The sequence below is a fragment of the Mustela nivalis genome (genome assembly GCF_964662115.1).
Source record: "Mustela nivalis genome assembly, chromosome: 15".
NCBI lineage: Eukaryota > Metazoa > Chordata > Mammalia > Carnivora > Mustelidae > Mustela > Mustela nivalis.
In genome coordinates this window covers 10,950,062-10,976,085 of record NC_139034.1, presented here as the reverse complement: position 1 = coordinate 10,976,085, position 26,024 = coordinate 10,950,062, and the positions used below count along the sequence as shown (strand labels likewise).

Here is a 26,024-nt window from a genome sequence, read left to right as displayed (position 1 = left end):
GAAGGATCAGAATTACACCAAAGTGTGTGGGTCATCTTGCAGGAACAATGTTTTGAAATGTTTGGGGCCAGAACCTAGTCTGTAGAAAAATTTTCCAGATTTTAAGTTTCATTCATAAATGAAATTTGGTAAATTTTCTCTGAATTTGACAACAATCATAAACATTTTGTGACATTATTGCTGTTAACAAATAGTGAAATAGAAAGAAACACTATCTCAACCATAGAGGAAGGAATGAATTATCTTTCTATAAAAACTATTACAGGGGTGCCTGGGTGGCTCAGTGGGTTAGGCCGCTGCCTTCGGCTCGGGTCATGATCTCAGGGTCCTGGGATCGAGTCCCACGTCGGGCTCTCTGCTCAGCAGGGAGCCTGCTTCCTCCTCTCTCTCTGCCTGCCTCTCTGCCTACTTGTGATCTCTGTCTGTCAAATAAATAAATAAAATCTTAAAAAAAAAAAACTATTACAAAATTGTCCTGTAAGCATAATGGTCTAAGAAAATGAAATAAAGAAATACAAGGGAGAGAGTATTGTAGAATATCAGGTAGATAATAAAAATACTGTGTTTTCTGGAAGTTGCAATGTAGTGCATTTCAGGTTTTATGAATTATGTTGTGATTTCTCCCCTCATTCTAAATAAGTATTCTATTTTGTTTTTGTCATTTAGTGTTTTTCTTAAGATGTGATCCTCAAATTGTATGCATGTTATATACAAATCATATCCGGGCCCCACGAAGCCTGGATCTAATTGTGGGTATATAATGAGTAAACCAAATGAAAAGACAAGAAAACATTTTATGATTACTTAGGAATGAACTATAGTGTAGTAAAGCCTGGCCAGCAGGGGGTGCCATGGTGTGTGTGTGTGTGTGTGTGTGTGTGTGTGTGTGTGTGTTAAAGATGTATTTATTTGAGGTTGGAGGAAAAGAATCTTCAAGCTGACTCCCCTCTGAGCGCAGAGCTGGCTCAGGGCTCAATCCCATGACCCATGAGATCATGATCTGAAATCAAGAGCCAGCTACTCAACCTGAGCCACCAGGCACCACTATGTGCATTGTGTTTTTACATTAAATGTCCACAAGTGAATATACCAGAATGAATTGTTAAAATTAAATACAGCATTGAAATTCTTCTTAAACATTGCTTCTCTGATGATTTACCTTAGAAAGTTACTGAAGAACTTTTCTTCTGGCCCCGAGGTGTCACTCTGCAAATTTTCATTGCAGAAAACATTGCTATGATGCCTGGCCAGCAGGGGATGCCATACTGTCAGTATAGGTGCATGGTGAGCTCTGTCTACAAGCCTCATAGAGGTGGTTAAGAGAATAAATATTTGATGTGGCCCTCCAGAGCTCTGTGCCTATGTGTGTAAGAGGAGAAGAAATGGCTTTCTCTTTCTGCTCGCCCCCCGCCCCTGCTCCTGCTTTTTCTCTCTCCTGCAGGAGAGAGACTGAGTGTTGAAATGCTATATTACAGATTGTGCATTGGGTAGACATATTAGGGAAAAGCTTGCTAGAGAAGATGACCCCTTGGGCTGTTGGCTCAGAAGTGGAAAAGGATGTGGTTTGATGAAAAGGGGAAAGAAAGATGTTCTAGGAATTTGGCAGGGGATTAAAGGAAGCAAGAGAACTTAAAAAGCTAATACTCTTCACCATAAAGTGATTTCTATTTAAGGGGAAGGAACTTTACTCTCATTTTTCCTGTGGGCCGAGTTATAGGGTAAAGACTCTTGTGCTGAAAGCCAGATTGCCCTGCCCAAAGAAACAACTTTGTAAAAGTATTATACTTTGAGTGTCATACCGATGTTTGTTTCTGGTTAAATTCAAGTTGGATCGATTAGAATTTCCTTGTTTTAACATTATGCCCAGTTGTTGCTGGCAGAAGGAAGTGATTGTAGGGATTAATAACAGATATGAGTGGTTACTACATTTGTGGTGGGAAGCAGTGTAAGAATAAATTAGGTCTTTAGTCTAATTTCATGTTCTAATAAACAGCTCCTTATGTATGTCATTCCTGAAATTAGCTAAAATTAAAAGAACTGTGGTCACTTGACAGTTACATCTAGATCTTACTAATTTTAATTTAAAATATTAAGTTATTATTGAAGTAATTCATGTGAGTTGTTTAAGTTTAAATAGTATGAAAGTTTGCCATGAAAATCAGTAGCTTCCCACCACATCTTTCCCATTTTCATTCTGTTCTACCACTTTGAATTCATTCTGTGTTTAATTCTTTTGTTGTTTCTATCATATTTCTAAATGAGGTTTAGAAATGATCTTTCTAAATTCTCTTATAGATGAAGACTCAATTTCTTGACTTTAGTGCCAGGTACTGACATGGTATATCATGTTTGTTTCTTTCCTAGTGTAGCTTGCTTTTTCTGCCTCATTTTTCTACCAGAGCATTTTTACATTTTTTCACATTTCCTTGTTTTTCCCCTCAGATCACACCTGTTATCAACCTCTCTCTATTTAAAAGAAATCTCTCAAAATAGTGTCTCAGTTCTAGTTTTGTTTTGTTTTTTTTTTGTTTTTTGTTTTTTTTTTTTTTGTCCTAGGGACATTCTTCCAAGGTAAAGTGGCTGTTGTGTGGATGTGTTATCATGCTAGAACTGTCTTGCTCTTTTGTAGAGTTGAAGTCCCTGTTTTTCATTTTTGGGGGCTTTTTTTGGGGGGGGGGGATACTGTGTGTGTTTTATTTATTGATTAATGTCTAGTATTGTTGAAGCCTTCTTGCAGTAAGCAGTTTCCTAAGAAATCCTACATGAAAAGTAAATTTGATGACCTGATAGTTTGGCTAGGTATAGAAATCTGAAGTACTGCTTTAGCTCTTTGTTAAGTTCAACATTGATTTTTTTTCCCTTTATAGTAAGTTCTTTTAATCTTTCAATTAAAAAAAATACTTGATATTCTATAATTTTAAATTTTGGTGTAAGTCTCTTATTGTTTTGGGTACTTGGTGAAGCCTTTCAGTGAGAAAACTGCTTAGAATTCTGATGAATATTCTTGTATATTTTTAGGAAGTATTTTCTTTCCCTAACTTTTGTCGAGCTCTTAATGGTTAGATATTGACTCTCATGTCAGTATTGTTAGGTTTCTACTTTTCATCTTTTGTTATTGTTGTTGTTGTTGTTCTACTTTTGGGGGAGGTTTACTTTTACTTTTTACTTCTATGATTGGATTATCTTAGATTGTTGTACTTCTAATTCCTAATAGCTCTTTTATTCTATTGGATTTTAAAAATAACACCTTAGGGGTGCCTGGTTGGCTCAGTCATTAAGTGTCTGCCTTCAGCTCAGGTCATGATCCCAGGGTCCTGGGATTGAGCCCCACATCAGGCTCTCTGCTCAGAGAAGAGTCTGCTTCTTCCTCTCCCCCTCCCCCTGCTTGTGATCCCTCTCTAAAATCTTTTTTAGAAAAAAAGCATCTTAACCTGGTTTTATATGAATGTATTATCCTCTGATAACTCTGAGGATGTGAGCATTTAAAAAAATATTCTTTTTAAAGTTTGCTGCACTGTGTTTCCTCTACTCTTCCCTCCCCCCCCATATTCATTTTTTAATCTTTTTTTCATGATGGGAACTTTCTGCACATATCTGGTAATTTTCCAAAGAGCACAGAAGACTGAGGGGAGCTCTGTGAGCATGGATCAGATAGCAAGCTTAACTTTAGGTGAAGGACTTTGAATGTGAGTATGTGGAGGATTTTTTTCTGTCTTCCTTGAGATTTCAGTGTTTTCCCAGGGCCTGGTCTTTGGCTCTCTGGCCATGGGTGTAGGAAGTCTGGCTGTGTGAGGTTTCTGTGCAGCCAGAAAAAAGGGGCTTGTGAGAGAAAAATAGTGTTGCTTTTCTTTTATTTCTTAAAAAAAAAAGATATAATTTATTTGACAGAGAGAGAGAGAAAGAGAGAGAGAGAGAGCTAGAGCAGGAACACAAGCAGGGGGAGTGGGAGAGGAAGAAGTAGGCTTCTGGCCTAGCAGGGACCCTGGGGATCATGACCTGAGCTGAAGGCAGATGCTTAATGACTGAGCCACCCAGGTGCCTTAGTACTGCTTTTCTTAATCCTCTGCTTTTAGCCATTTTTATTTTATCTCCTGAAGTTTCTCCAGACTCTTAACCCTGATCTCCTGGCTTGGGTCCTCTTTTTTTCTCTCCTGACCTCTGTCCTTTTTCTATCATTGATGTCTCCACCTCCTGAGCTGCCTCTGTTCTATAGGCTGACACATCTCTCTTCCTGTCATCAGTCCCCTCTGACACACTGGCATATGCCTGCCTCTGCCCTGTCTGATAAGTGATGGCAATCATTCATTTTATGCATATGACCTGGAGGGCCCAGATATTTGGTCAAACATTATTCTGGTGTTTCTGTGAGGATGCTTTTGGGCTGTATTAACATATGAATCCTAGAGTAAAGCAGATTACCCTCTGCAATGTGAGTGGTTTTCATCCAGTCAGTCAAAGGCCTGCATAGAACAAAAAGGGTGAGTAAGAGGGAACCTCTCCTGCCTGACAGACTTTGAATTGGGATAGCATGCTTTTTCCTGACTTTTGACTGGAACAACCACGTGGTCCCCTCCCTTGCTGACTGCAGATCTTGGGACTTGTCAGATTCTATAATTGTATGAACAATTTATAATCTCACTTTCTCTCCACATCCGCATTGTATTGGTTCTGTTTCTCTGGAGAGTCTTGACAAATGCAATGATCTTCTTACCAGAACTCAATGACTCTCTTAAAAAATGGATTGACTTATCTTCTCAGAAAACAGTTCTGAGAGTAGACCTGATCTTCTCCCTCAGTGCAGGGCCTTTCACACAAATCTCCCTTCTGGAGATTTTCTCTTGCTGCAGCTCCTATACAGAAGGTGCCTTAGAGACGTGTTCCCCCTAAAATAGGGGGAAAACAAATCTTTTTGGCTGATGATTCCATTCCTCATTTTTCAAACGATGGCTATATGTTTTTACCTTCTTCTCTACTAATTTATGGTCCCTGAGCAGATGAAGATGATAAATGTGTGTGTCCATTTTACAGTTGTGAGTCAGAGGGCAGGTATTTTATATTAGACCTTTATTGCTATTAGAGCCCCATAGATAAAATCTTATGTTCCTCATGTCCCTATGTAAAATTTCAAGCAGACAACTACATGGGTGTGTTCAGTTTATGAAAAGTTGGGCTGTATACTTCGTTCCTCATGCATACTGGGGAGGGCAGAAACCCTAGCAGAAAAACTTGAATGAAAATTAAACATTTGAATAAGGTTTAGTAGTTATGTGTGATTATAAAAATGATACCCCTCACCTGCGGTTTTGATATCCATAAACTTCTTGGACTCTGTAGCACAGGAGACTCATAGATTTTGTTTTATATCCAGATCTAAATGGATTTTTTTGGTGTGCATTCCATCCTAGTGAACCCTGTACCTCCTACTAGTTTCCCATATTGTCTGCTTCAGCTAGCACCCCATGTAGATCTGGCTCATTAATGGAATTCCTGGCTCTGTCTGCTTGGGAAGTGAGGTTTTTTGATGAATTTCAATCTGCCTTTTGTAGCCAGCAGTACCCCTGCCTCCTTGTCTGAGGGCAGCCACCCTGGAGCATGAGATTTTGATGACTCTGTTTCCAAGTCCCGTCACACCTTGTTTGACTTGTAGTGTGTCAGCCCCCAGGACAACCTTAAACCTTTTGATTGGGTTTATTTCCCTGTGTTTAGAAAGAATATATTGAATTTTGAGTGAAGGTCCAAAGGTATAATTAAATGCAATAGACTTTGACCTGTTTTGCTTCTTCTGTTTCCAGGGCAGTGGTAGGATTGGGCTGCACTTGTACTCTGGTACCTGCTGGCCTTTAGGTCAGGCTTCCTTATAATATTGGTTGTTTCTTTTTATTGAAGACAGGATCTCATTGGAAATGCTCCTTTTTTGCTTTGCTTTGAATGAGAGTCTCACAATACCTTTTCAGTTGATTTTTATATCCTGAGGTTCACAGGTTTTCTTGTAAAGCATTTGAACAAAACCTGCTTTTCAGAGGTTCCACATTTAAAGATAGTAGCCATAAATATCCAGTGTGTCTTGCATTTTAGAACTGCTTGTCTAAGAGGTGGAAGGTTTCCCTGGTGGTATGCTTTGTGCTCAAAATGTTATTGTCTCTCTGTTCTCTTCTTCCCTGTCCACATGTCCATAGAAGTATTGAAATAAATGCTTTGTGTCCAGAGCTATTTATTGAATAATGCATTATGTATACTAGAGCAGATTTGAAAATATGATAGGAATAGGACACTTAACATGATTTAGTAGGAATTAAAGGGGATCTCTCATTGGTGCAGTTATGTTCACATGTATATTTATAAGTTGATTGATTAGAGCTCAGCTCACTTTTCTCATTAAATGTGTATTATAAAGAATATGCTAAAGTGCTCTATGTAAGCCATAATAAAGTACTATGAAGAAGTAGATTACTAATAGCACCGGGTTAGATCCAATTACTGTGTTCTGGGAATAAGCTATAAGAGGGGCAGTATTTTTCCCCAGCTGTAGACTGAGAAATAGGAAAAGTGTTGAAAATAAAAATATCATTGTTTTCAAGTGAGCTTCTTAATCTTTCATGGTAACTGTCTAAATTGCAGTAGTTCAGGCAAACGAAGTGAAAATTTCTAGTGAAGGGATCCTGTCCCTTTTTATCTGCAGGAGTTTCTATATTGGAGGGGATTCCCAGAATATAATTTGGGAGGGTTGGTTGGCAAAGCACCAGGAGTCCGTGCTCCCCATAAAGGGCTGTAGGCTTTGCTGTCCATTGGCATGTCCTCTGAGGTGACTCCCAGCTGTGCCCTGTTGTCCATCGTCAATAGAAATGGCAGGGGGTCTGCTGGCCTTTGCATTTATTGTCTCACTCACTCTTGATCTTTCCTGGGAGTTAGTTTAATACACTAAATGATAAAGGAATTAATCTGTTTATGTAGATATGAACAACTTTCCTAGGACTCGGTGTTTTCTTGTCATCTACCTCCAGTAATCTAGAGTTCCTTGGTGAGGGAGTATTTTGGGAGGAGAAAGGTGAATGGCATCTTACAAGACCTGGGTGGAATGGAAGGTTTCCAGATCATGATCATGGAGCACTGGTTTAGCTCAGTCAGACTCCTGTGGACTTATATAAAATAACCCTCTTCTCTTTCAGTCAGTATTGAACATTTACTGTGCATGGGGCACATGCAGGAGAATGTAATGTCTGTGTAATGCAGGAGACTAGAAACAATGCTTGCTTTTGGCTGTATGTGTACCTCAGGTGGATTTGCCGGTTTTTATTTCAAAGATGAGGGTTAAGCTAGTTTAATTTCTGGGTTTCTGGAGACTTATTTTATTTTATTTTTTTGAAAGATTTTATTTATTTATTTGAGAGAGAGAGAGAGAGAGAGAGAGAGAGCATGAGAGAGGAGAAGGTTAGAGGGAGAAGCAGACTCCCCATGGAGCTGGGAGCCTGATGTGGGACTCGATCCCAGGACTCTGGGATCAAGACCTGAGCTGAAGGCAGTTGCCTAACCAACTGAGCCACCCGGGTGCACTGGAGGCTTGTTATAGGGGGAAGTTGCACTTTGAACCCTTACTGCATTTTAGGTGTGCCTTTGGAGAACAGTTGTCAGCTCGGGTTTTCCTTGCAGCTAGAAAATCGTACTAGAGTTTCATGTCTGTGTTCTTGGTTTGTGCTGCATTCTGGAGATCAGACTTGTACGGTGCTTTGTGATTTGTGGCAGGTGTAGCCCCAGACCCACAATTCTGCCAAGCCCTATTTTCTGTATGAGTTGTTTCCCATATTTGCCATATCCTAAGAGTGTCTAAGAGGACCGCACCCACCATACACATAACTGAGTTCTACCGGCTGAGCCACATTTCCCCAGGAGACGGTGTTCCCAGGTTGCTGCTGTTGTCAGATCTTGTTGTCTTAGAATTCAGAGGTTTCCTGTTCCTGAGAAGAAAAGGCCAGCATGTGGTCCTGCTGGTCTCTTCATGCTTCTCCATGTGGCTCCTTCCACATTGGCCCCTTCCTGCCCCTCCCAAGGAACAACACAAGCTCTCCCATGCAGCAATTTGTGGTTGCTATTCTCTCACTCTCTTTCGCTGTGTCCCCGAGCAGACGTTCTTGCCAATTCATCTCCTCCAGGGCTCAGCACACCCATCACCTTCTCAGTGAAACATTCCCTGATCATGCCACTGAGAATTGTGCCCCTTCCCCTGCCTCCCACCCATGTCCCCCTCTGCATCCTCCTTCCCTGATTGATTTGCCTCCACAGAACTTATCACATGTATCCTGTTGTATATTTTTTTCAGGCTGATTTTTCCTCTAGAATGTAATTCCCTTGAGGGTCTGCATCCTCGACCAGTTGGTTCCCTGTGGTGCCTGGCACAGTGCCCAGTACTTGGATGGGGCTCAGCAAATATCTGTTGAAGGAAGGCTTGTTGGATTTTTTACAAACTCCTTATTCATGCCACCCTATTTCAAGAAATATCAGTCTAACATGTTTAGATAGAATCTGAGTAAACCACAGGAAACCCTTGTTTTCCTCCTGGTCATTTGTCCCTATCCGCTAGGTTCTAAGATGCACTAAATACCTAGAACCACTTGCAGCCAGGTCCTGTCCTTGCTGTGAACAGCCTTCCTGGCAAGAGTGCTGACACATGTGGTCTGAGTGGGAATCTTTTGGGGGTGGCTCCTTCACCTGGGTGAACAAACTGTTCTGTTGGGAAGCCCCTTCACTGACCCATTTCACCCTGTGGATTGTTCTTTCCCCTGCTACAGTGGATGGTAAATGTTCTACCCTTTTTATGTCTTACTGTGTTCAGCTTGATTGACTTCATGTAGGAGATTTGAACAAATCTACCTGTTCAAGGGTGGTTGCTGGTCAGACTGTAGTCCTTGGATCAGCAGTATTGGTCTCACTTGGAAATCTTTAGAAACTGAATCAAATTCTCAGGCCCACTCTAGACCCACTGAATCAGAATAGGCACACACTGGTTAATTTCATGTGCAACCTGACTGCCATGGGGCATGGGGGCACTGGGCAATGGGGCCCAGATGTTTGGTCAAACATTACTGTAGGTGTTTCTGTGAAGGTATTTTTGAATGAGATGAATGTTTAAATTGGTAGAGTTTGGATGCAGCAGATGACCCTCTACTGTGGGTGGGCCTCATTCAGTCAGTTAAAAGCCTGAATAGAACAAAGTCTGACCTTCCTGGACAAGAAGGAATTCTGCCATCTGCTAGCCTTCAGACTCGAAGGACAACACGAGATCTTCTCCTGGGTCTCCAGTCTGCCAGCCCACTCTGCAGATTTTAGACTTAGCAAGACTCCACAGTTGTGTAAATCAATTCCTTAAAATGATTCTCTCTCTCCGTATATACATTCCTGTTGGTTCTGTTTCTCTGGAGACCCTGACTAATATATTTTAACAAGACTCCCCAGGTTATCTGTATGCATTCTTAAGTTGGAGAAGTTCTACCCTAAACTCTTCCGGTAGGATGATTTTGATGGGTGCTGATTTTAGCTGATTTTACTTTTATGTGTTAACATCCCAGGACACATCAGGTTGTATATCAAGATAATTATTTTACTACTACACAGTAGCCATCTCTTAGGTAAATGTCAGTTTCTTTTAATTATTGACTCTTATTGATTATGCTCATTCTATTTGAGTCTGAAAATATTTTAGACTCACTTTTCTATTTCGACTAGAATAAAAGTTAGTATACTTTCCTTTCCCGTCTTATCTTTGGTTTTCTCATATAAATGGGATCTCTTTCTGCTCCAACCATCTACTTTTATGGTATTTCAGAGACATGTGGCTCCCCTTAAGTATACTTAGTACTGGACTCAAGTGGGAAATGTTCACACAAAGACATCTGCCAACAGTGTATGTGTGTCTGTTTCATACAGATAGAATCTGGGGTTCAAATGTTATAGTCAGACTACATTATAAGATGCTTTCTAGTCTTAGAGTATATGATTTTCATGTTTCCTTTATGATAATGTTGTTTGCTTTATTTCAATGGTCAGTGCACCATAAAGGAATGCATGGTGTTCTGTTTGAATTTGTCCTCTAAATTGTAATGAAAAGAACTTTGTACCATGAGCTTATCATGTGCATGAGTATGGTATATTTTCTATACCCTACACTTTTTTTTTCTGTTTTTGAAATTTTAACTATGAAATTAATAACAAATATAGGCAAAATTTCTTTTTATGGGCCATAAAGTGATAGTTTTCCTATGTTAATTTAAAATAAATCTAACATAATTTTTAGTAGTGACCTTTACTCACTCTCAATTTACTCACATGTTCTGCCTGTACTCAAATTTAACAGTTTGCATATAAACATTGTATTGTTCATTTCTTTATTACATTTAATTGGTCTCAATTTGTCAGTCATACCCTACACTTTAATAAGCTTGTTTTGAGCTAGCTTCTTCTGTCTGGCAAAATTTCACAGTGATATCCTATACCTCAAAGTGCTACATAAGTGAGTAGGGGCTCCATACAAGCACATTTTCTAGCAGGCTCTAGCAGATATCCCTTCAAAGGTCAGAATCTTTTAAGTTTGGACTGTCTTAAAAATGGTTTTCATATACTTTTTAAATATGTATATTTAATACCTTAGGCAGAAGAAGACCCTTGGCTCTTCTATTTTGGTGCTTCTAATTTGTGTATTTGAAACCTGCTAGATAGATAACTTTGCTACAATATATTTCAGAGTTGCTTTCAGAAGGCAAGTAAGAAGTCAAGCAGGTTTACTCTTATGGATAAATCTTAAAGCAGCCAAAAGACAAATGGTTCATTTTGCCCCTTCAGCTTCTCAATTTATGCCTCTGGATTATTTCATTGTTCATTGATTATCTGCTATGTGGTGGGAACATACAGTTTAAGTAAGCATTCTTTATGTTCCCAGAATCTATTCTGGGAATAGATAAATAAAATACGAAACAAAGCCGAGACTGTATAAGGTGGTTGTAAACCCCAGCCTGTGGGCTTGGAGGAAGAAGAATCTTTGTGATTTGATCAAACTTAATGGAAGATATAAGTTTGAATGGGAAAATAAGATGGGAAGGGCCATTTAGTTATAGAGAGACCATGTGGATGAGAGAGGATTCCCAGGTGGAAGCAACAATGTGAGCATCTATAGATTCAACACAAATTAAATCCTCAAGGGAGAAAAGACAGTCTCTTCAATAAGTGGTGCTGGGGTAATTGGATTTCCATATGTAAAAAAATGAAACTGGCCCACTCTTTTTACACCACTTACAAAAATTAATTTGATATAGATTAAAGACTAAAACATAAGACCCAAAGCCATGAAACTCCTGGAAGAAAACATAGGGACAACGCTCCTTGACACGAGTTTGGGTGATGACTTTTTGGATGTGACATCTAAAGCAAGAGCAACAAAATATTTATAGCAGCAATGTCCACAATAGCCAAACTATGGAAAGAACCTAGATGTCCATCAACAGATGAATGGATCAAGAAGATGTGGTATATATACACAATGGAATACTATGCAGCCGTCAAAAGAAATGAAATCTTGCCATTTGCGACAACATGGATGGAACTAGAGCGTATCATGCTTAGCGAAATAAGTCAAGCAGAGAAAGACAACTATCATATGATCTCCCTGATATGAGGAAGTGATGATGCAACATGGGGGCTTAAATGGGTAGGAGAAGAATCAATGAAACAAGATGGGATTGGGAGGGAGACAAACCATAAGTGACTCTTAATCTCACAAAACAAACTGAGGGTTGCTGGGGGGAGGGGGTTTGGGAGAAGGGGGTGGGATTATGGACATTGGGGAGGGTATGTGCTTGGGTGAGTGCTGTGAAGTGTGTAAACCTGGTGATTCACAGACCTGTACCCCTGGGGATAAAAATATATGTTTATAAAAAATTAAAAATTAAAAAAAAAAGAGCAACAAAATAAAAAGGGAGACTACATCCAACTAAAAAGCTTCTGCACAGCAAAAGAAACCACCAAATAAAGTGCAAAGAGAACTTTTGGAATGGGAAAAATATTTGCAAGCCATATATCTTGATAGGGGGCTAATATGTAATATATATAAAGAACTCATATAGCTCAATGGCAAAAAAACAATAACCCAATTAAAAAATGGGCAAAATATATGAATAGACATTTATCCAAAGAAGATACATAAAAAACCAACAGGTACACCAACATCACTGGTCATTAGAGAAATGCAAATTAAAACCATAAGGTCCTATCATGTCACACCTGGTTTGGATAGTCATCATCAAAAAGGTAAGAGGTAACAAAAGCTGGCATTGATAGAAAAGGTGGGACTCTAAACTGGTGCAGGCACTATGGGAACAGGTATGGAGTTTCCTCAAAAAAAAAAAAAAAAAAAAAAGAACTACCCTATGATTCAGCAGTTCAACTTTTGGGACTATATCCAAAGGAAATAAAAACACTAACTTAAAAGGATATCTCCACCACCATGTTCATAGCAGCAGTGTTTACAACCACCAAGACATGGAAATAGCCCAAGTGTCCACTGATGGATGAAGAGGTTGTGGTATATACATAAAGTAGAATATTACTCAACCATAGAAAATGAAGGAATCCTTCCGTTTGCTACATGGATAAACCTTGAAGGCATGCTAAGTAAATCAGAAAAGAAAGACCTGTTATATGATCTCACACACATGGAGTCTAAAGAAACAAAACAAATCAAAACTCCTAGAAAAAGATAAGACTTGTGATTACCAGAATTTGGGGTGGGGGGAGGAATTAGAGAAGTTGGTGCAAAGGTACAACCTCCAGTTGTAAGATAAATGCATATAAGGAGTGTAATATACAACAAAATGCACTGCTGTATGGTATTTATGAAAGTTCAATTTTTCCCCTTTTTTCTTGTACCCATATGAGAAGATGGATGTTCATGGAACCTGCTGTGGTAACCATTTCACTATGTATGTAAATGAGAACATCCTGCTGTATGCCTGAAGTGATGCAGTGATGTATGTCAATTATTTCTCAATAAAACTGGGAAAAAATTCCAAATAGGCATGAGCAAAGGTGGCCAAATGAAGGGTATGATGAGAATGGAGTTTATTCCACTGTAGTTGAACAAAAAAAACACCCATGGTAGGTATCTAGAGGGACTCATGGACCTGTTATGCACATGCCTGAGACCCAGAACTTCCTTTATGGACTTGACTTGCTCCTCAAATCAGTGGCTTTATATTAAGAATCATCTCATGTCACAAACCCTGGAATAATTTTACTAGCTTGTGTGAATCACTCAATTGGTGTTTGTATCTCACTCTTTATTTCAGTGTTCTTGTTTTTTTGTGGTATTTGGGATCTTTGAAATATATCTTCCTTTAGCAAATACTCTTTTTTAAAAAATTATTTATTTGGAGAGAGAAAGGGCGGGAACAGGAAGAGAGAGAGAGGATCTCAAGCACACTCCCTGCTGATCATAGAGCCCCATGCAGAGCTCGATCTCAGTACCCATGGGATCATGACCTGAGCCAAAACCAGAAGTTGGACGTTCAACCAACCGAGCCTCCCAGGTGTCCTGGGGAATACTCTTGATTTGTTTACTGTAGCTCCTAGAAGGCAGGTAAATCTCTCTACTTACACTGTGTGAATAGTAAATACATCTAAGTCAGAGGTCAAAGACAAAGATCATATTAGAAAGTTTTCTTGTCAGGTGCATCCTTTTACAAAATCTTTATGGGACAGGGCAAGCACAACAATTTTCTTTTCCTAAATTCTGAAGTATTTTATTTTTAAAACCACTTGTAAAGTTCTCACCACTTTTCGTTTTCTCTGTAGATTTTGGATCTGTGGCTGACAGTAGCATTTTTCTTTGTGCTTCTAGTACGGCCAAGTACAGCGTGTTGACGTTTCTACCTCGATTCTTGTATGAGCAGATTAGAAGAGCTGCTAATGCCTTCTTCCTCTTCATTGCCTTACTACAGGTAATGCTTTTTTAAAAAGTGATTTAAAAGTCATAACGTTAGTTACATGCAAAATGGGATTTTGCTAAAAGGTCACGTAGCTGAAAGTGTCGTCATACTTGAACGTGATTTACCCTCTCATCCAGTCATCGTTTTCAGGCACAGACATGATCCCTGCGTGAAGGTAGACTTCTTCAGATATTGCTCTAAGGATAATGGCAGTTATTAAAAGAGGCACTGAAAAGTGGCCTACAAGCCATACTTTTAACCCCTTTCAGTCTAAACAACATAGCAATGTTAGGTAAGATTTTTAAAATATGTAAAACATATAGCTAGTTTTTAAAAGAAGGTAATCCCTTTCGTATAACAGAAATGGAACAGAACTTCAAAAGAGCGAGTGGTGAGTGTCATATTTTCTTTTTTGTGTAGAGGGTTTTGACTTCAAAATTTTAATTTGTCGACTTCCTCTTTTGGTCTCTTGTCTTACAGCAAATTCCAGACGTATCTCCAACAGGAAGATATACCACCCTGGTGCCATTGATCATTATTTTAACAATTGCAGGCATCAAAGAGATTGTGGAAGATTTTGTAAGTCTTTGCTTTCATAGAATAAAAACCTTCTATTGTAAATTATTTGTTGCTCTGTTTTCCTTTGTCAAAGATAGGAAATTAATATCTTAACCGGTTTCTCAAGGCTCATGATGGTATTTTTGGGGAAGGAACGCATACACACAGTGTCTTAAATATCTATATAGGGACACAGAAGTACTTTAAACTGTGTTTTCTAATGTTAGCTCTGTAAACCCTCTTTGATTTTATCACTGATGTTCCTATCCATCTTTAGAGCTTGCTAATTCGGGTATCAAAAGGATGGTATTGCTGCCTAGTATAGCAGCATTGGGCTGGCTGTGCCTGAGGTAATTTTATGAATCTTCTCTCTCCTCAGACTTCTCTCGGTGTATCTCCAGGTTCAATGGCTACAGCCATATTCATGCTTTCTCCCCTTTTCTCCATCTGTGGTCTTGCCTCCAGGGTCTTTCTCTTCCTCTTTACCCCTCCCTCTCTCCAGCCCTCTCTCTCTCTCTCTCCCTCCCTCCCTCCTTCCCTACCTCTGTGTTTCCTTTTCACACTCGCGCACATACACTCATACACATTGTGTACATTTTTCTGGGAATAGGTAAACAAATAAGTGGAATACGAATCAGAGGTACTTTGCTCACAAAGTTCTTTACCAGTAGAATGAATTCAGTTGTTGTTGAATTTATCATACGGAATACTTCTTTTAGTCTGATCTAAAAGAAACGAGGTGTGAGAAGTCTCATACCCCAGAGTGCTTATTCCTTGTTGGAGCCAAAATGTCGTAGCTGACATTTTGGCTGCATCCACGTTTGGGACATTTGTCTACTGAGTTTAGGGAGTGAGGCCGGGTCACAAACTTCTGAACTGAGTTTCACAGTGTTCGCATTGCTGCTGGTCTGTTTCCTGGAACCCTGTTTCTCTCCTGATCTATTGTTGCTGTTTCACTGATGCATTTGGAACTTTTGAATCTAAGAACTTCCTTTTCTTTCTGGTAACAGAAGCGGCATAAGGCAGACAATGCAGTGAATAAAAAGAAAACAATAGGTAAGACACCAGGCTGAGTCCCTTTTCCTGCTAGAAAGCTTCAGACCCACATTTAAGGCATTTAAAATAAGTAGCTAATGGTATTGAGATAAGTGGAGGGAAATGATCTATGGAATATTGTAAAGAAATAGCAAAATTACAAACCAGTCCAACAAAATATGAGTCCCAGCTCTAAAATTTGAAAGGGATTTGTCTGTTTTAGAAATTTAGAAAAGGTGGTAATTTTCAGGAGCTAGACATACTTTAGGTCTGTAAAAAGTCCAAGCATTCACATCCTTGGTTTATAATTGCTCCCTACTGCTCTATTTTTTGTTGTATTGATTTCTAGGATATTAGGTCTGTATTGTGTATGTGTGTATGTGTGTGTTTAAATCTCATAACAACAGGGTGATATTTTTCTCCTTGGATAAATATGGCTAGTTTTAACTTATATGCATGTATCTCTATATGTGTGTTTATTAATATATGTATGGTATGTGGGTTGGGCTCCATTTTGAGGAGTGATGTGGTATGCCTTTATGTCTAAAGATATGGTATGTTGGAATTAAGTGGAATTTTGAAAGGAACCTCTTAGATTTTATAAAGCTGATTTTATTTCGATTATCACCAATATTAACTGGCACATTGTTTTTTTCCTTTTCAGTGTTAAGAAATGGTATGTGGCATACCATTATGTGGAAAGAGGTAAAAACTATAGGAAACAAATTGAGGGTTGCTGGAGGGGAGGGGATGGGGGATGGGTAATTGGGTGATGGGCATTAAGGAGGACACGTGCTGTGATGAGCACTGGGTGTGATATACAACTGATAAATTATTGAACACTACATCTGAAACTAATGATGTACTATATTTTGGCTAATTGAATTTAAATAAAACATTTAAAAAATCCTAATTTTAAAGATCTGCCAGAAAGTACTGATTTGGGGACTTATAATTAATTGCTAGTATTGCTTGCAGTAGATAAAATTTGGCTTAAGACATCACTCATCTCTCATGTAAGTTTTATATCGTGGAATTTCCCATGAGGTTTACTTAGTACTGCTGCCCGTTGACTTGGTGGTTCCCTGCTTTTTCTGGAAAATGTTCACTGTGTCAGTTCATAGTTGTGAAATCTGTTGTTCCTGATGGATACTTCTGAAATATCAAAGCATTCTCTAGTTTCCAACTCCAATCCTTTTCCCTATTCTTTTCTTCTCAACTAAATCCAGTTTTATTTTGTTTGTTTTTTAAGATTTTTCTAACTTTGGAGAATCTCATTTCTAATGTTTCTGGTGGGAAGAGTTTTGGATTTAAGATTTTACAGTGAAATGTAAACAGAGGTGGAATGGGGGTTGGAGGCCAGTCTGTTTCTATTCTGAACTTGGTTATCATGATGAGTAGTGACTGCTCTTAACTCGACGGCAGTGAGAAGGGTTTGTCTCCACATTCCTGGAAACATGAGATTGGGAGGTTTGGGGGTGGTGAGGGTTTTTGGTTGTTTATAGTGATGAATAGAAAATGTAGAAAAAATATGCTGTGCCATCTGGGTGTCTTGCATCTGATAAAGTTAGCTTTTTAAGTGGGCCTCTGTTTTACCTGGAACTTCTTAATGGTCATGAGGTGGTTTTTGCAGGGGCGTGACTCTCATGACCTCAGGACATGAAGCTCATTATTATGATTTCAAGAGAAAACTGCTTTTTAGAAGATCCACTTAACCACAGTTTCTCCTGCTAACCATTTAATAAGCAGGGTTTAAAAATGCTTCTCTGATCTTTTTTCTCCCCGAAATCCCTATGATACAGTAACACAGCCCTCAGTTTAGTTTGTGTTTTGTTTACCTTATTATAAGAGAGCAATAAAATCTCTCTATATTGTTTCGTGATAACACCTCAACCTTCGTAGTAATCTAGGAGTCCTGTAATGTCAGTACTAATCAACCTCTCTCTCACTGGAAGTCTGTGGTTCTTGGCCAAGTGGTTGGAAATTCTTGACCTCATAGGGGTTAGAAATGCTCCCAGTGTTATGCGGGTTCAGGGATTCCCACTGCACTTAGGAATAACCTCTGTTTCTCCAAGTGCTTCCTGACACTACTCGCCCTCCCCACCCCCCAGAAAGGTGCGAACAGTAACGGGAGTGAAGAATCATTTGGATTCGAGATGTTTGCACTACTTGAAACAGTAGAGAATGGAGTGATGATCTCTGAATTCTGGATCCAGGAACTGATGGCCTCACAGACCCCTAAAGCTTGTTACCATTTCCTATACACATTCAAAGTTAAAAAAATCCCAAACCAAATACTTGTTATATGCTTTGCCACAAATATTTTTATTTCAATTAAAATGCTTTTATCTGTCTCGATAGAGCTCTTAGTATGTCCTCAAGGTGGTTTTAGGCACTGGTGATGCAAGTAAGAGTAAAGCATGGCCCCTGCCCTTAGGGAGCAGCCCACCGTGGTTCTCAGCCTTCAGTGGGTGTCCAAGTCGCTTGGCCGGCAGGTCTAACACTGATTGCTGTGCTGGCCATACTCAGAATTTCTGATTGGGGTGTTCCACTGGCCTTGGAATTTGCATTTGTAACAAGTTCCCAGGTGAGGCTGACACTGCTGTCCCCCAAACCACTGGTGTTGTGGGAGTGCCAGGTAGCTGGAGGAATGCAGTGTGGGTGCTGAGCTCTGTGTGGGGCATGCTTCAGGTGCTTCTGAAACATCTGGGAGGGTGGGCAAGTCTAGACCCATCAGTTCAGATGAGCAAATGCTTCTCTCCTGTGATGTTCTGATGTTCTTCTGAAGAATGGATGAGAGATAACTATTTTAGGAGGCAAATTCTGTTCAAAACAGAGGGAACTGGGTGAAAGTCTGAGGAAAGCCAGGCAATGCTGCAGAGTGGCTCAGAACAGGGATGAGAATATGGGAGAAGACAGGCAGTAAGAGGTACCAAGCCCCAGAGCTGTCAGCCAAGGTGCGTGACTATAAGTTTTCCAAAGCAATACAGCGCTCATCATCTGAAATGCTGAGCTTGCGTTGGCCATCCCCTGAGCTGTAGCAGAATAGAAGGCTGGGAGACAGCTTTTCAGGGCAACTTGATAGCTTTGGTTGACTTTGAGAAGGTCTTTGAGCTTGTTCTTCAAAATTAAGAAGCTTAAGAAATCCTTTGAGGCTAGGGTGGATTCAGGCACGTAGAGGGGCTCTTTCTCACCTTAGAAATTCTCATTTGGGAAACTTCACACAGTCAAGGGACAACCATGCATAAGAACCACAAAATAGAAGACCATTTTCAAACACATTTCCAACCAAGTAGTTTTTCATGTGCATGGAATTTCTTAGTACTTCGTTACTGGGATATGAATCTTTCTTTAGTTAATTAACTAAGATGGGAGAAAGCCATAATTTCCCTTGTCCTGCCACTGACTTCAAAGAGAAAAATCCACCGCCTTTTGTTTTTTTTGAAAACACGACCGATTTTCCTTTCTAGGTTTTAACTAATAGCTTCTTCTGATTTTTTTCTATGTAATTAAACTATTCACATAAAATACTTTTTACATTTAGAAACATTTTCAATTTTCATAAGCATTCCTTGCTGTTGTAGTGCTGGTTGTTAAAATAGTTCTGTGGCACCTATTTTTTAATATTGCCTTTATTGTGAAATGTGGAATATACTTAAAGGCCTATGACTTTTTTGCCTTTAACTTGATACTAGCTTCAAATTTACAGTGGTTCTGGAATTTAACTTTTAACCCCCCTCTGTACATTGAGCCTGGTTCCTTACTTCCCCACATGCTTCGTAGTGGTTCTATACAAAACTAATAGTTCAAATTCAAAACTAATACTAAGACATGTTTTTAGTAAACTCCCCTTTTTCCTAATAAAGAGTTAAATATAGGCACCTGCCAGTGCCATTCTCTTAGCTTGCAAGATCCAGGAGTCTTTCATGAATATTAGTTTCATAAGTATTTCAGAAGTATTCAGTTTGAAATTCTTGATTTCTAGGAGAATAGTAACATGTATTAGAATAAGAAGTAAGGCATAGTGCCCATTTTGAGTTTTTGAACTTATGTGTGCTGAGAACAGCCTTTGTTCTTATGCTGAGAATCGTGACCTGTCTGACTTTCACACACATAGTGTCCATTGATTGTACTCCTGCTGATAGAAACTAGCACTTAGCATAATGCCTGTTTCAGGCCAGGTGCTTGCATATACATACTTAATCATTGCATCAGCCCTACAGGGTGAGTGTTAATCTTTCTCCATTTTATAAGTGAGGACCCTAGAGCTCACAGAGGTGAAGAACTTCCCCAGATCCCAGGTTAGCGTGTCTGGGAAGTTCAGATCTGAACCTTAGCCTGCCTGGCTTGAAAGCCCATATTCTCCTAGCTGGGTGCTTCTGTGACATCATGTAAAGGATTTATAAGCCCGTGGGCATGGTGCCTGTGTTCAGTAGATTAAGGCCTTTTACCTTAGCTTGGGGTCTTGTGTCTGGCGAGTCTGTTTTCCTACGTGGTCTCTGACTTTGGCTGTGACTCTTTTTCTTGTTGAAGTTCTTGAGGCTATACAAATCTTTGTTTTAAGTGGTATGTTTCCAGGGGACCTTTAGATGCACTGTTTGCAGTGAATTCAGTTATTACCTTGTAATCAGATCACTGGCCAGTTTACTAGGTTTTGAATCTTGGGTCTAACAATCACTGACTGTGTGACTTGATCCAGTTATTTCTCTTTGAGCCTCAGTTTCCCCTTTTGTAAAATGGAGAAAATTTATGTGTGTTAACTCATTGATTCTTGTAATAACCCCATGAAATATGTGCTCTCAACCTCATTTTATATATATGAATGAGAAGACTGATGCACACAGAGTTTCCATAACTTGCTCTGGGTTACTCAGGGCTAGTAAGAAGTCCAGCCCGGGGATCTGAGCCCTGCAATCACGCTGGCTCTGGAGCTGTGCACTTAACCATGCTCCCCTACTGTGTACAGCTGGAGGATTGTCCCAGAGTTCAAGAGTGCCATTGACAAGTGGATGGAATAGTTGTAAGAAAATGAGACCTTGATAGTTGCTCTGACTCTTCTCTTACTGTCCTTTTCTGTTTTTGTTTTTTTCTTTTTCATTCATTGTCACTGCAGAAAGGCAATATTACCATTTGTATTGAAAAATTTTTGTTCTGTTCTTGTCAAGGAAAATAATTTGGGTTCTGTCTTAAGCTTTATGGCATAATTATATAGTAATTTTTCCTTCAAATATTTAACCAACTTAAAGACTGTTTGTGCTTTCCTGTCTTTCATGCTTCTCTGTCCTTGTCCCTGGTTTTCTAGGTGGCAGTGGGAGACATTGTGAAGGTCGTCAATGGGCAGTACCTCCCAGCAGACATGGCCCTGCTGTCCTCCAGGTCAGGTGTGCGAGCGGGCACATCGTTTCAAATAAACGTGAACAATAAAGCATTAAGTGGTGACTATAGGAATCGCAAGCCAGCCTTTCCCTTCCACCCCCAGAGGCACTAGCCTTTTCTCTTTGGCCTCTTCTTCAGTTACTTGTTATTTTCCTTCTTTTGTTCCTACCTTAATCCTAAATTTCCTTTCACCCATTCATCCCCTTGTATTTCTGTAGAACTCTTAGGTATATCGATTCATTTTACTTTCGTAGCCGTTCTGGGCTATTCCGCATTCATAGGAGGTGCTCCAGAGCAGTGGAGTGATTCCGTCAGTAACACGCAGACTGTAAGGCTTGAGATCCAGTCTCCTGGTGGGAAGCCAGGAGTCTTTCCCTGGGGCCAGGGCCTCCTTTTCGAGCTGCTCAGAGATCCAGGCCATGTTCACAGCAGAGACATGACCTGGGGTTGTTGTTGCCCCTTATCCATCCACACTGTGTCCCCTTCCTGCCCAAGTGCATGGCCATGCTCTCCAGGCAGTTCCATGCTGGCAGTGTGTCACTAATCACTAACTGACATGAATAATGGACGATGCAGTCCTTGACTTTTCCTTGGCTTGATATATGAAAGTATACGTCAAAGATGGAGTGCTACAATTAGGATATGAATAAACTTCTTTTCTTGCGTTTCAAGTTTAATTCTATGATAAGACTCGAACTTCCTATGTTTATGTGCTGCAGGGAATCCTAGATGCTCGCATTGTTGGCATTTTCTTTGAATGCAGACAGTGTTTGTTTTATTGGATTTGATCATACATTGGATTCTAAGCATTAGCATTGAATTTTCTGCTCAAGATAAAAGGTTTAAAAATGGGATCCCAGGCCCATAGAGAAGAGCACCATATACATAGGGTAGGGCTTGTGTTTGTTCCTATTGATTGGTAACAAGAGAAATAGTGAAATGTGGATCACTTGATGGTTTGGGGTATGCGTTTTTGCCGTAACCTTTGGAAAACATGGTTTTAATATGAGATGGTTTGTCTGAGCTGACATGTTTCTAGGGTGCTCATTACGGTTTGAGTCTGTACATTCTGCTCATTTACAACTGAGTACATTATCCCATTTAATCTTTCCCCAAACCCTTGGTATCCCTGCTTCTTTATGCATGAGAAAACAGAAACAGATGAAACAACTTCTAAGTCCACACAGCCCACAAGGGGTGCAGTAGGAGATTTTAACTTAGCCAGTGGGTCGCAGACTCCATTCTTCTGACCCACTCATTGTGAATAGAAATAGGAACACAGTATCTGCCAGGCTTATTGTTTTTTCTTTTTAAGATTTTTTTAATTTATTTGAGGGAGAAAGAGAGAACATAAGCAGGAGGAGGGGCAGAGGGAGAGGGAGAAGCAGGATCCCTGCTGACCAGGGATCCTGACATAAGATTCCATCCCAGGGCTCTGGAATCATGACCGGACCTGAAGGCAGACACTTAACCCACTGGGCCTCCCAGGCGCCTCTGCCATGCTTATTGTTATTCTTCGAGTGTTCTGTCCTTAAAACTGGGTGTTTTGATTAAAATGTTACCTGTTGACATAGCAAGAGGTACAGGGAAGGAAGGGCTTGCCAAGCCTGTGTCTTGATTGCTGAATTCTGGTTGTGATGCTTTTCCGCAGATGTGTTTGTACTGGCTGTGGCTAGGGTGGGTCTTTTGGTCAGGAGCAGGCCGAGTCTCAGACTTGAGTCATCCAAGCACAGTGGTGGGGGTCTCAGCTGGAACATGTTGTGTTTCCCTTAACCCACCAGTCCTCTTCTCATTCCTCTTCAGTTATCTCTGCTACTTAGGGTCAACCATCCATTATGTGGGGCCCATAAGGGTGGATCATTGGGCAAAAAACTTTGTGTTGGTGTTGAGCCTCAAGGAGGAGTGTCTTTCTGGTCAATTACTACTAGAGTGGTTGAAGGGCCAGTCAGCAGACACAGTTTCCACAGTACAGACTTTATGAGCTGTGAATTTGTGGAGGGGATCTCACTAAACTTTGGCTTTTTAAATTTCTCTCTCTGTAGTGAACCTCAGGCAATGTGTTACGTCGAAACAGCTAATCTAGATGGGGAGACGAACCTTAAAATACGTCAGGTAAAGTAATCTTTTATGAACCTGTGTTGTTAAGGAGACCCAAATTGCAAATTTGGTCCACTGTACTAGTCAGTGTATTTTCTAGAGAAAAATGCCTTGCTCGAAAGGGTTCTACCTTAACCCTAATGGAACCCATGGAAAGAACATGGCTTTTATAATGAAGGGAGGCCCTTGAAAGAGACAGCAGGGTTAGAAAAAGTGAGCTTCATTCAAGTATGGGTCATGAAGGGTATCTTGCCTTAATTTATGTCTGAGCTCTATGTCTGTTAGTGTAGGTGGAAAGAGATCCTGTCAACTGAGGTTGAGGTGTGTGGTGGAAAGGGCGTCATCTATATAGAGAGATACAGTAGACAAACTCTGGGTACCTTACTTTACATGGTAGTTTTAACTGAGAATTTAATTCTAGAAAGTAATATATTAGATACAAAACTTCTATGCCTTAAAGCTGTTCTTACCATATATTTTATTTTAAGATTTTCTTTATTTATTTGACGGAGAGAGATCACAAGTAGACAGAGAGGCAGGCGGGGGGTGGGGGAAACAGGCTCCCCACTGAGCAGAGAGCCCAATATGGGACTTGCTCCCAGGACCCTGAAATCATGACCTGAGCTGAAGGCAGAGGCTTAACCCACTGAGCTACCCAGGCGCCCCCTTACCATATATTTTAATTCTAGAATGAAAAATGGTCTTTACTGTAACAGAAATTTTAAGCATTTGACGCTCAAATTTTCTGTTGCATGAAGTTGAATTTGATTAATTCTGTCCACCTGTCTTTCTTTTCTACCATCGATGTTTGATTTTGGTGAGGTTTTTGTTTTTGTCTTTTGTTTTTAAAGAAGAGTTGCTGAGTACTAGATGTAATACTACTATAACATATTAAAAGAATGCTTTATTCTGTTTTTATGACTTGTATTAAAGGAGAGTTAATGAAGTGTTGTCTGCAAGGGGCTTGAATACGTGGTTCCTTGAACATGGATTTTCCCAGCACAATGGGAGAAATGTCATTTTCATTTATTTATTTATTTATTTATTTGACAGATCACGAGTAGTCAGAGAGGCAGGCAGAGAGAGAGAGAGGAGGAAGCAGGCTACCCGCTGAGCAGAGAGCCCTGTGTGGGGCTCTATCCCAGGACCCTGAGACCATGACCTGAGCTGAAGGCAGAGGCTTTAACCCACTGAGCCACCCAGGCTCCCCACGATGGGAGAATCTTAACTTTGCACTTTGCTGAATTCTTTGGAAACTTTTGCATTAGGTTGCTATGACACAGTCTGCCTGGAAGTCTATCTTGAGGGGCTGGTAGCTTGATTTGTTAGCCTCCCCATCGACCCTGTTTTAGAAGATCCATTATTTCCTTCGGATTAACAATGGGGATGCTGAATGTTGTCCCCAAACCCAGAAGATTGTATTCAGTTTCCTCTTTTGGTTTAACATTTTAGGGTCTGAGTCACACTGCTGACATGCAAACAAGGGAAGTATTGATGAAGTTATCTGGAACTATAGAATGTGAGGGACCTAACCGTCATCTCTATGACTTCACTGGAAACTTGCACATAGATGGCAAAAGGTATCACTTTTGCTTTTCTTAGTTTTTATTTTATTTTTTTGTTCTTAAGTGGGACTAAGAATTACTGGAATTGGTAAAATATTTTTGGCTTCAAAATACTTTAAAACCTTAAGATTTCTTATGTTTAGTTTAGATATGAGAGACTGAGCCTTTCCTAAAGCACAATTTCAGTCAATATAAAACTTTCTTCCCTTAAATTTAAGGAAGGAACTTATTTTTGTCAAGAAAACAGCCCCAGGGTCTGAAATGAGATTAAAGGCACTGGCTGTTTTTCTGTGTGTCTTACCCACCAGGAAGTAGAGGTGGTTTGGGCTGCATAAAATTGTCCAGAAAAGCATAAGAGAGGCATTTTCAGGTGTAGGAGATCTAATCTATTTATTAGAGAAACATCTTTTTTTTTTTGACTAGCATTCTTCTAAATAGCATTTGCTTTTATAAAGTTGAATGGAAGAAACAGTAATTACTCTTCCTTTGGAATATTCACTGCCCTGTTGTCTATATTCCATTGTCTTTGTCCTCTTGGCATTTGTTTGAGTGTTGGAGAGTCATTTTTGTCATTCTGTTGGGGTGCAGTTCTCCCTTCTACCCATCTTTAATCTGCATGCTCCTTACGGATGCTTCCCATCTTTGTATTTTGAACAGACACAAAGGGCAGGACCTAACTGTGGGAATCAACCCAAAATAACGATGACAGCTGCAACTGCTTTCTTGGTTTTCCTTTAGCATGCAGAGCCATTCAGTAGGCTCACCATTTTGAATTTCTACATTATCACTCAGCCTTTTATTTAACCATTAAGTCATCCTTGACAAATTTTGATATTCTAGATTTAGAGTCTATAAAATAAACTGGGTTTCCTCATGACAAAGCTTCTGGTTATTTTAGCAATTTTCTTTTTGGGTGTGGAGTTTTATACCTGGGTTGTAAGAGAACACAATTCCCTCTAAAATTTTTTAAGAAAAATTATATATAAATATATACACACACACATTATATACATATACACACATATATACATACATATGCAGGTATGTATACATATATATTTTTTATTTTTCTCTTGTAGTGATGAATGGATAGGATGAAACATTTTTGTGGGTCTTTTTCTTTTCTTTTTTTTTTTTTTGTAGATGAAGGGAGTGGTAACTTTTATTGCCCCTCTGTCTCAGTGAAATAGTTCAAATCTGACTAAAAGAAACTACTGAATTAATTAATTAATTGTGGGTTTATGTTTAAGGGGGAAAGCTCATGCTCATTTGTCAAACTATCATTAAATATAAATGTTGTTTCTTATTTTTAGCCCTGTTCCCCTTGGGCCTGACCAGATCTTATTAAGAGGTACACAGCTTAGAAATACTCAGTGGGTCTTTGGCATAGTTGTTTATACTGGACACGACACCAAACTCATGCAGG

The 26,024-nt window shown here is 39.7% G+C and overlaps 1 protein-coding gene across 1 annotated transcript in view; it reads left to right on the top strand.

Annotated features, from left to right (window-relative positions):
* Positions 1-26,024, top strand: part of ATP8A2 (ATPase phospholipid transporting 8A2) — a gene marked incomplete at its 5' end in the record, with an annotated part of 618,696 nt that overhangs the window by 135,013 nt on the left and 457,659 nt on the right. The window contains 8 exons of the mRNA XM_082700943.1: positions 13,880-13,979; positions 14,448-14,546; positions 15,536-15,581; positions 16,225-16,265; positions 20,863-20,936; positions 22,979-23,048; positions 24,486-24,613; positions 25,912-26,023. Of these exons, the coding sequence (XP_082557069.1) occupies positions 13,880-13,979; positions 14,448-14,546; positions 15,536-15,581; positions 16,225-16,265; positions 20,863-20,936; positions 22,979-23,048; positions 24,486-24,613; positions 25,912-26,023 (670 nt within the window). The remainder of the gene's footprint in view (positions 1-13,879; positions 13,980-14,447; positions 14,547-15,535; positions 15,582-16,224; positions 16,266-20,862; positions 20,937-22,978; positions 23,049-24,485; positions 24,614-25,911; position 26,024) is intronic.